This window comes from Dendrobium catenatum, unplaced genomic scaffold (assembly GCF_001605985.2).
Source record: "Dendrobium catenatum unplaced genomic scaffold, ASM160598v2 original_scaffold_4309, whole genome shotgun sequence".
Taxonomy (NCBI): Eukaryota; Viridiplantae; Streptophyta; class Magnoliopsida; order Asparagales; family Orchidaceae; genus Dendrobium; species Dendrobium catenatum.
The window spans coordinates 200547-212175 of record NW_021322770.1 but is presented as its reverse complement, the minus strand read 5'-3'; the positions used below and the strand labels follow the sequence as shown (position 1 = coordinate 212175).

At 33.6% G+C, this 11629-nt stretch overlaps 1 protein-coding gene across 1 annotated transcript; it reads left to right on the top strand.

Annotated features, from left to right (window-relative positions):
• Positions 1-951: 951 nt before the first annotated feature.
• LOC110107312 (zinc finger protein CONSTANS-LIKE 1-like) lies at positions 952-6466 on the top strand. Its single transcript, XM_020837540.2, has 3 exons — positions 952-1556; positions 1659-1875; positions 6193-6466. The coding sequence occupies exons 1-2, from the start codon at positions 1050-1052 to the stop codon at positions 1872-1874; spliced, it is 723 nt and encodes a 240-aa protein (XP_020693199.1). The 5' UTR covers positions 952-1049; the 3' UTR covers position 1875; positions 6193-6466.
• The last annotated feature ends 5163 nt before the right edge of the window (positions 6467-11629 follow it).

Below are 11629 nucleotides of genomic sequence, written 5' to 3'. Positions count from 1 at the left end.
CTCTTCACCCCTCTTTTTGCTTTGCAATATGAACAAATTTGTTACCTTCTCTCGGATGATGATGATATCCCTTTTCTTTTCTAAAGAGCAATCTGATTTATTAGTTAGGAGCTCTGACTATCAAATAAGAGATTTAGATTCAATATTTATTATGTGTTATATGTTATGCCTATGAATTTGACTTAATTGTCTCAAATTAAAAAAAAAAACTTTTATTTGCCTTTTTTTTTTATCATTCCTTGTAAGATATTACAACATATTTATATTATTATAATATTTTTGGCAAATTGGCTGGACTTGACAACAACAAGATATGGAGCCACAGTAGTGGAAGCAGTTCTGTCGATTTCGTCGAAGCTGCGTTCGTCAGGTGGAATTCACGTGAATAAGCGGATCGCGTGGTCGAGATCTTGCCACGTCATACCTAAGAATCCCGTTCACATGTACGTACACGTTAGTTGTTGCCCGAAGAAAGATATTTGGTTCACCTCCCTCCTAGAATTCCCATTTGTTACAAAGAAATTGACATCAGAATTTGATTAATATCCCCTTAGAGCCACAGCCACCACATGTTTCCGACGAAGCATCGTTCCGCCGTATGAAGATCAAAGCAAATCCAAAGGCTTAAGTTGTTAGTGTTTTGTTTTTATTATGCGTGTATGTAATGCATAGGATCTTTTACCGTGCCCAGCCCTAGACGGGCAACAGCTGGCCAATGTAGGTGAGTAATGGGTTTCGGTGAGTGGAGCGCGAAGCGCGCTCAGCCGGCTAGTTCACAGGTGCAAATATTTCCTTTTACGATTTTACCCTGCATCCCCAATCCACGGGTATTCTTACCTCCCTTCTATCTGAACCGGTGAACGGCGAGCGTGAATCTAGGGGTAGAAGGCTATAACCGTCTTTTAAAAGGCGAAGCCGATGGGTGAGGGGATATTAACGGTGGCAAATTGATCTGATTTTTTTTTCTTCTGTTGCTTCTTTTCCATTTAACCAATTTGACGCAACCGATAGAGAAGGAGAGGGAGATCTGAATAAGGAAGTACGGAGAGATGAAGGGTTGTGAGCTCTGCGATCGGGCAGCGAGGATGTATTGCGAATCAGATCAGGCAAGTTTGTGTTGGGAGTGCGACGCTAAGGTTCATGGGGCCAATTTTCTCGTAGCAAGGCACCCGCGCGTGCTTCTTTGCCGGAGCTGCCAGGCTCAGACGCCTTGGCGAGCTGCGGGGGCGCGGCTTAGTCCCACCTTCTCCGTCTGCGAGAGCTGCATGGCTGGTGGGAAAGCTTCATCGGCAGTGGAGGGCGAGGAGATGGAGGGAGAAGCGGAGGGAGGAGGGGAAATGATGGAGGAGGACGAAGAGGACGATTATGAGGACGAGGTTAGTGATTCAGAGGAGGAGGAGGAGGAGGAGGAGGAAGGGGAGAACCAGGTGGTTCCGTGGACGCAGACTTCGCCGCCGCCGGCGAGCTCGTCAAGCGGGGAGGAATCCTCATGGACTGGTAGGGCCGGGGCTGTTCTCTTCAATCAGATGAGGGGGAATGCGGATCTCGCCTCCCAGGTAGAGAGAGGACAAATTTTACACTTCCTCTGTTTTTTATTATTAGTTACTGGAAATGCTTTTGTCTAATTTGGGGGTTCATGGGATATGCCTAATATACAGCTTGATCTCACTTGCTCCAATTCCCACCGGAGTCATCTAGCGGCCGCTGCGACACCGCTGGCTAGATCTACTGAGAAGGACCGCCGTGGATCCCTTCTTTGCCAGGTTAATTCGTCATCTGTTGCTAGGGCTGGCGCTTGCAACCATATCTCTACACACGTTTTTCATTCCACCTTTGATCTAGCGTCTTCAGCTTCTCGCAGCCCTCCGAACTAAGGTGAGTTCCGAAAATCTCGAACCATTATTTCTTTCTTAAGAAAAAAGTAAACTTATTTTAGTTTGTGGTAAGCCATATTCTTATTAAATTTCTTCGACTGGCGGCGTGTATATACATTTGTATCAAATTATGAAAATAATTGCTTGAGCTCTTACGATAATATGGCAGAAATGCTACGAAACACCACTCATAACTAAAAAAATAAATAAAGGTTAGTCGCACGAGAGAACTAGACAGAAAATTTTAACTTTTTATAAGCGGCCAACCTATTAAGAAATATTCTCTATAATTATAATCGGATAAAAAATGAGTTTGAATATCATTTTAATGGATATATAAAATATATTGTATTTTTTATAAAGATTTATTTATTTAATCATTTATCTTTCATTTAAACTAAATTTAAGTTGGAAGCACAGTAGGCAATTTTTCCCTCTGCAATATGTTATCCATTTTTTGGTTTTTGCCTTTTTTGCTCTCTGTATGTCGCCGTCGTTAATGGCTAACACAGCTATTTACCAATCACTCCACACTCTCTCTCCTCTCTCAATGGGCTAGGAGAAAGAATGACCATTTTTGTCCGTTAATTCTTTTGAGTGCGATTCAATGAACGGACCGAGTCAGGTGCAGCAAACGGGGATGAGTGGTCCACAATTGCTCGTTATAGTTTAGGATGGAAAAAGATAGAGACAATGAGATCATTTTTGTCTATTTATTGTTTTGCGTGTAGTTCAATGAATTGACCTGATCTATTTTAAAATGGTTAGCGTCTTGTTTAGTTGCGCAAAAAATATTGATTAGGTTTTAAATAATTGGATAGAGAGATTACGAGTTTATATCTCTATCACTTTCTTGTGGTTATTTCTCATCTTCTTTTAACAAAAGTATAATTTTGAATGGTGATATTACAATCTAATATCAGCCGTTTGCTCTTGACCGTCTGCCACAAGTTGGATTAAATAAACTATAATTGTGTGGCTGGAATGGAATAGGAGTATAGGACCACCTTTTTGCTGTGTATGATTATTATAAAGTTGTGGTCATGGGAATGGAGTAATCATCCTGAAATAATTTTTAATAATTTCTTTTTGCGGTAAATACTTATTTCTTTGTTTGGACGCGCTTAAGTTTAACATATGCGACTGCTTTATTAAAGGTGTGAATTTAAGTTTTATAAAATGTGGTTATCTTCTAATGAGAATGCAAATTGTGTTTATCTTAATAGGAAATTGTGTTAATCTTATGTTTGGTCACTGTTAGTAAGTAATAGAATATTGAAAAATATTTGGGATAATTTCATGCATCCCTCTAATGTTGCAAAACTAACATTATCTTATCTCCATTCATAGAATTTTCACCTAAATATTGAAGTTCATAGAAAAAACCAACTCTTAATTTTGTTTTAGTCAAATTCTCAATGGTTTGGTCATGGCACATGGCAAATGCATATATTTGCTAGTTCTTACTTTTTTGGATGTGTTAATGTTTAGAAAATAAGGTAGATTTGTTGGCATGCGAGTAAATCTTCCAAAATATTTTAGAGTTGAGATACTTGGTGATTGACCTTTTCCCATATGCTTAAGTTTTTTAAGTTGGAAAAGAGTTTGGCCACTGAACACTGATTTATCTAGCCCAACTTTGTTTGTTCTTTGGTTCACACACTCTAACAACAAGTATCATTGTTGATGGGTTAGCTATGATCAAATGGTTCATGTGGCTTGTGGTTCACATGAATCCTAGCCTCTTCTACTATGATCATGCAATGTTCAAAAGTGGGTGACTCCCACAACAATTTCATCATGTGGTTGAGGATAACTCTTATATGAGGGAAGATTGTTAAGGCTTTGTTTGGGACGGTTTTTTAATGCTTCTTAAAGCAACTTTCTACTATAAAAATTAAAATTTTTGTACTAAAAAGTTGCTTTAAGTAGTGGTAAGAAAGCCATCCCAAACGAAGCCTAAGTCATGCAAGAATATTGAATTTAGTTCCATATTCAATAGTTGCAAAATATATTGTTTGTTAAGTATTTGAGTTTTTATGTTGAAAACAAATTTGATCATTGGCATGTCATTTCTAGCTTGATCCCTCTTATTCCTTTCTTTTCCCGGCATAGATAAACTTTATACAAGCATGTATGACCAGTAGCAGCTCGTATAGTAATCCTCTTTTTCTTTGTCTTTTAGTTTTTTTTTTTTGTCACGCAGTTTGTTGTTCTTGTGCTAAAAGATTTCTGTTATTGTGCATTTCATGTGCTTCAAGATTATGCTTAGCATGCTAAACTAAGTTTTTTATAAACTAGAGATCAAGTCTGCAAAATTCTTAATCACCTTTTAAAGTTATTTGAATGATTTATGTTAGAGTTTATGACCCATATTCTGTTGGAGCATAATTGCAATTGGTCAACGGGGCAGTTCTACTTGATTCTCAAAGTAGGAAGGATTTCTAGTTGACTTATTATCATTTCTCTCTCTAGGTCTTACTTTTCATCCAAAAAAAGAGTGAGGAGCTCCTGAGGTAAATTCATGTCGAGTGCTAGATAAATTATCAAAATAGAAGGATAAGTGATTAGAAATATAACATATTTGTATAATAATTATAAGATGATTATTGTACACTACAAAACTATACTCAAACTTTGAAAGTGCCAAAGACAAAATTTACTTGTTATAAATTTGTATTCATATATCATGACTTGATTCCTCCCTCCATGATGATAACGACAAAGATTACACTCCTTTAAGATTATTTTAATTAAGAAACTTATTACAAGTGTAGTTTCAGGGCTTTATTTATAAGCACCAGTGAACCACTGAAAGAGTTTTTCTCTCATATCATTTAGCATGTTGAGTGAGTCATAGCTTTATATTTAGCCTCAACAAAGGACTTGGCCAACCAACACAATTTCTTTCTTATTTTTTTTAGGTGACTAGGTTAATTCTAAAAAAAAAAATCTAATATCTTGAAGCAGATTATCCATCTCAACAAATCCATCATTATCAACATCAAATAATGCTTCAAAATTGGAATGTTCAATTTTAATGTATGCCAATTATTTCAAATGAATTTTTTGATATACCTTGGTATTTGCATAATAGTTTCATAATCATTTTATTTTACATATGCTTGGCTAAGAACCAGTCACTTGGACTTCTGTTTGAGACTATGGATATGATTTCTACCCTAAATATTATACAGAATATGTTTTTCCATACAAATGAAATCTAGTAAAGATTATTATAAAGAAAACACTATTCACATCTATTTGTAGCATATCTTGTAGTGGGGTGGATATATGAAGAGAAGCTTCTAGAGGTAGAGTTACAAGAGATGAAGATGGGTTTATGGAGGAAGAGAGAGATGGAGAGTTATCTCATTATAAGTCATTATCAGTTGAAGTATGTAACCATCAAATATGAATCAAATTTTTAAAATGTTGTGTTTTATAATACACAGGAAATATATTATTAAATGACAGAATTTCATTGATGAACGAAGGCATGAACAGAACAGAACTAAATATTCATAGTGGTAGAGAAAATAGATGGTGCTTTATCCAAATATGATAGTTAGACTTGGAGATTGGTGAGTAAATAAACGTAATATATGTTTATGATTATTAAAGTAAATAAACGTAATCCTTTTGAAAAATAGTAACTGATTTGTACGACTAGGCGCCAGAGTGTAAGGATAATTGAATTTCTCCCAACATCTTTAATGAGGATACTTAGCTCAAGTGCAATTAGAATGTTTGCATCAAGCATAGGATATTTTTTGGCAATACATAATAGATTTGTAGAAAGAAGTTTTGGTTGGCGGGTCGGGTCGTTTAAATGGGCTAATCTAGATTTGGTTTTTGGGATTGGATTGATGAATCGGGTCATTTATTGACACGCTTAAATGCTTTCATGCTCGGATCTCTTATTTAGTATATGAGGTGTGTTTACATCTTTGGGATTATGTGAACCTTTAAGATTGAAAAATACTAAAGCACTAGCAAAGATGTTGGACCATAGTAAATAAATTTTTTCCTGCATTAGTGATGGAAAAATTATTCTGTGCAGAGTTCAGACGGGAGTAATCATTCGTACATGTGAGTGTATACACTATGGACAAATAATGTATACAAATTTGATACATTGTTACACAGTGTGTATACTTATATGTGCATACGGTTTTTTTTTCGTCTAGACTCTACGCAGAATAGTTTCTCCTAGTGATGTCGCAGTAGAGAAATAATGTTTCTTTATAAGATTCTCAGTTAGGATTGGCCATTTTGTTGTAAAAAACATATTGACCGTGTTGTTCATTTGATGCAGATTTCGACTTCAAATCCTACGCTCTAATGTACATAACCAAAGAGGATGTGGAGTATTTGGGCAGTTCTTTAGGCAGTGTTGTGATTCGGATGGGAAGAAGAGATTGCAATTCTGTTGGGGGATTATTGATGTAATCAATCTATGAGAGAATTCATCCCCATATCCTCATTAACAGAGCTGAAGCTATTCGTTTCTGGCCTTGGATTTGTGAAATATTTGTATTTTGCTGATTTTCCCTTTTACATTATAAATTTAAGCTTTCTTCTGTGTTGAATGAGTGCCAAATTTAATGTTGTAAGATTCGAGCTCAGATTTTTAGAACTGTAGATTTTTATAAATTTTTTTTAAACTATTTAAATAGCAAATATTTGAAAAAAAATGTCAGAATATTTTATTGTAAAGTATATTTGTTGAATTTTAAAATTATTATAGATTAATATTATGTATGATATTTAATTTTAGTGGTTGATAATGATGGTAGTGATTGACAATGGGCAATGGAGGTGGTGGTAGTTGAGAATTGGTGATAATGATAATGAATTTATTATGTAATTAAAATCATTCAAATGCGACGAATTTTAAATACACTAAATTTATACGAGATAGTGTATTATAAATATTTTAAAATTTTATATTGTTTTTGTTTTATAAAATTACAATGCATTCAAAACTCATTACATATAAAATATTTTTTGTTCATTTTATTAGTGTTATACATGTGTATCTCTCTCCTATTTAGATTTTGGTTGGGAAATTTTTTTTTATTATTTTTTACAGTAAATTTTTAGTATAATTTTTTTTAGAACAGTAAAAAAATGTTGATAAAAAATTATCCTAAATAAAACTTTAATTACTTTATCCTATCAATCTCATCCTCTCAACACTATAAATTTGTGATTAGGAATTGAAATCACTATCTTAAACAAATGCTTGACAATGACAATCACATCAACTAAAGAATCCCCACATAAAGAAATTAGCAATTGATCCTTCTTGCTAGACTATTAAGAAAATTCATATATCTCACAATCTCATGAACTTTCATGTATATAAAAGGATTAATTATTCTATATGAATACCGGACGTCGTCTGGAGGTAAATCAGAGCATGCCATATCACCTCATTGTTGTGTACCGCGGCTGTGTACCCGCTGTGTACTGCGCTACGTGGCACATTCTGATTCGTCTCTGGACACAAAGCTATATCCGGTTTCCACACAAAATAATTTCTCATATAAATAAAGGCTACATTTTTTTTTTTTCATTTAAATTATGATATTGATAATAATCTTTAGGAAAAATCTTAGAAGCATAATCAAACATTTAGCCGATTAACGTCTGAAGGTTAACTGTGCCGATGCATAATTAATTAATAAAAAATATTGAGTAAGAATAGCTGATATGTTTTGTGTCAATATGAGATTCAAAATTCTTAGATTTTAAGTTGAGATTAGTGCAATCTTTGAATATTATATGTAGTACTACTTTTAGCACAAATTTAAGGACTTTGAAGTCCATTTTGAAGCCAAAAAAAAGTTAGTAAATTTTGATATAAAATATATGAAGATATTATAATATTAATAAATTAATAAGCATCAGATTCTGATCAAAGCTAACTAAAAGTAAAAAAAAAAAAAAAAAAAAAAAAAAAAAAAAAAAAAAAAAAAAAAAAAAAAAAAGGAAAAATCATGAAGAGCATGCATGGAGCAAGAAAAAGCAAAAAGTAATGTAGCATCTTAGCTTTGTGGCCACTCAATTAGAGCTAAAAAAAAGTCTCTAAAGAGAATGCTTAGCATACACACAAGTTTGTCAGTTCACTGGGTCAATATGCTATCCTTCCATCTTAATCCTCTGTTGATAGCATTTATTGGACAAAAGTATTATTTATTCTTGTTAAAGTTCTAAAAAAAAAAAAAACAAATCACAATAAAATTGGCAAGTCACCAAAAATCTACAATCATCTTGATCGGGCACGAATCTAAACGTAAATATGAGTCGGAAGTTTAAAATTTTAAATTGGGGATCATTCAAACTTTGATTTCAGCAAACTTCTACTCAAATTGAACATTTCTGGGAGACAAATCCTATTATAACAAATTCAATCCAATCTGAGCTCAAATGAGCTTCAAAGCAATAATTGGATGATTAGATGATATCCAAATATAACATGCTTATAATTGAATCGAGCGGCTCGACGAGATGAATCTAGCGAGCCCAAGATCACTAAATTCTAACATCTCCGAGGCACTATAATCAAATGGATCACTATGAGCCGCCCGAAAAGAACACTCTAAACTAACCCTAGATTTTCTCTATATTTGCTAGGAATGAGGGAACGAGGAAGAAAAAAAGACTTGGGAGCTCTCTTGCCACCGACAGTCGCCGCATTTCTTCCCAACTACTGACCTTAGCTTGACTTTCACCTGTTCACCAACAGCCGTCGGATTTCTTCCCGACTACCAACCATCGTCGGACTTTTGTCTGTTCACCAACAACCGTCAGATTTCTTCCTTATCATGAATTGTCGTCGGACTCCTACCTGTTCATCAACAGTTGCCGGATGTCTTCCTGACCACCAACCATCACCAGACTACCTTCTATTCACTAACAATCAGCGAATCAAAAACCATCACCAATCCTCTGTCGAATATTCTCCCTACTGTTATTGCCAAAATTTTACTATATGTAATTCGATCTATATTAAGAGTATTCATTTGAAGTTTGTCATATTCTCTACTATATTGCATTCTCATTGTCCTGGAGTTAAGGGATGGGTCGACTTTTGTGATCTATTCAAATATTAGTTAAATCATTTCAACTGGGCAAGACCTCATTATTTTTTTCTCTTTTTAGATTTTTTCATGTAAAAATCCTTATGCTTCTTTAACATTTGTTTTGTACCGAATTTTCTTACATTGTAAAGACATAAAATCTTTTCACTTTACTACCGCGAATTTCCCAGCCCACATAAAAATTATGCTACGTTATTATATTTTCAAAGACAAATAGTGCATGTTATTTGTGAAAAAAATCAAATGAAAAATAGGACAATTCGAAAGATCATGCTTGGAATTGTATAATTTTATTTTATTAATTTTGATTCTTTTTTTATTTTACTAAAAATATTTTCATTAATAAGTTTAGTTATATAAGACACATCATTCTCAAAATGAATGAAAATATTTTATCTCCAAAGAAAAGCAATACTTTTGCAACCAAAAGTTTGATTGAAAAATTATTTCTTTTCTTGTCGTGTGATCACAACGGTCTCATTTGGAACAACTTTTAACCAATTTTTTTCATCATTTTTAAGAAATTTTTGCATTAGAAAATTACCTTAGAACGCATTAAAAAAATTAATTCAAACAAAGCCAAAGATTTAGTTAGAGATAATTTTTCTATTAGTACATAGATTTTTTTAAAATAACAAAAAAAATCATGACAAAAAGTTATTCCAAATAAAATGTAAGAGGCCCAGAGGCAATGTTGGTCCTCAAATCATTCTCAAAATGAATGAAAATATTTTATCTCTAAAGAGATGCAATACTTTTGCAACCAAAAGTTTGATTGCAAAATTATTTCTTTTCTTGCCGTGTGATCACTACGGTCTCATTTGGAACAACTTTTAACTAATATTTTTTCAAAATTTTTGTATTAGAAAATTGTTTTGGAAAATATTAAAAAAATTATCCCAAATGAAGTCAAAGATTTAGCCTTTATTTGGGACAACTTTTTTACTGTTTCTTGAAGCAGCTTTCTAGTACATAAATTTTAATTTTGTACTAAAAAATTGCTTCAATAAGCATTAAAAAAGCCGTCCAAAATGAAGCCTTAGTTAGAGATAGTTTTTCTACTGCTTCTCAAAGTAACTTTTTAGTGCATAATTAAAAAAAAAAAGTAAACCCTAAAACTATCCCAAATGAAATGTAAGCCAGAGGCATTAATGTTGGTCCTCATATGCTTTGTCATAAATGAAATCTATGACTGTTAAATAATCCATCATAAATCAGTTGCTCTACACCCACTGCAATATGGTTAAAAAAAAAACAGACCTATGGTCCCAAATCTAAAGCATAAAATGTTTTTGTGATAGTTATCTATCGCAAAAGATAAATCAGTAGGCAGGACATTGCCTTTAAACTGCTCCCAACAAACTAAGAAAATAATCAAAGTTGACATTACCTATATGATTTTTGGCATTATAGTCGAAGACATAATCACAAACTTTAAATTAAGCATAAATGATGGATGATATTTCAGTTAAGATCATTTTGATAATTGAATGTTATATTTGTGAAAATTCATATCATTATTTACCTAAATATAAATTTGTTTATAGTTAAGGCCAAACTTCTGCATGATTTTTTTTTTGTTTAATAGATAATGATCATGATTTTATAGATAATGATCATGACAACTAACTGATACAGGTAAGTTTTGTTGATTTTGTTTGGAATATGCCGTTGACTCTGATATTAATTCTGTTGGTCGAACTCGAAGAGAAGCTCGTTGGGGGTTGCAGGTGGGAAATACGATCCTTGCTCTCAAGGGTTTGGGGGTGAAGCATATGGATTTTTTTTTTTATTTTGGTTGATCATATAGTGCCGTGATGTTGTGAAACTTGTTTGAGATACAGAGCATAGCACCATAGCTCTGTGAACTCAGCATCACATTGTTGTAGTTTAGCTCCACGACGTTGCGAGACAGAGCATTCAGTGTCGATGCACCGCATGTCGGTTGAGTTAGTTTTCCTTCGTTTTTAAGAGTTTTATTCATTTTGATTGTGTGTAACTTGAGAGAAACTTGTATTCTCTTCTAAAGGTATTGGACGTGAGAGTGAAGTAATGAAGAAAGAGAGTGAAGATTTGTACAATTTCTCTTATTTTTCATAGTAGATTACTTGGTGTGATGTGACTCCATGATTTTTTGCTGATTTCAACTTTTTTCACGTTAAATCCCAGTGTTCTTTCCTCTTCATTACATTTTAATTAGTTTTCTTTCTGGTTTTCTTCTTGATTTACTTCCCAACAATTTTGATATAGATATTATCAACTGAGCAACTGTTGATAGCTTTGAATGTTACTTTCAACCTTAGTGTGGTAGGCATGTCCACATGAGCTAGCAAGGAAAGATGGAGCATCTTCAGGTCGTTGAACTTCTAATGTATCGTTCTTCCATTGCTTGCAGGTGTTTTCTTTTGCTGGAAAGCAGTAAATGACAAGAATCTCTATATTTCTTACTAACCACTCATCAAAAATAAATTCCTTTAGAATAAAACACCTGTCACTTTGTCAGCTTCCTATACTCAAAAGGAGCCAGTGGCAGCCATGAGAGGCCTCAAGTTTATACTCCACCACATAACCCTTGCTTATTTAGTCATACTATTAAAAAAAGCCCTTTAATTTCAGTATAATCACATTTCCTTATGAAAAATATTG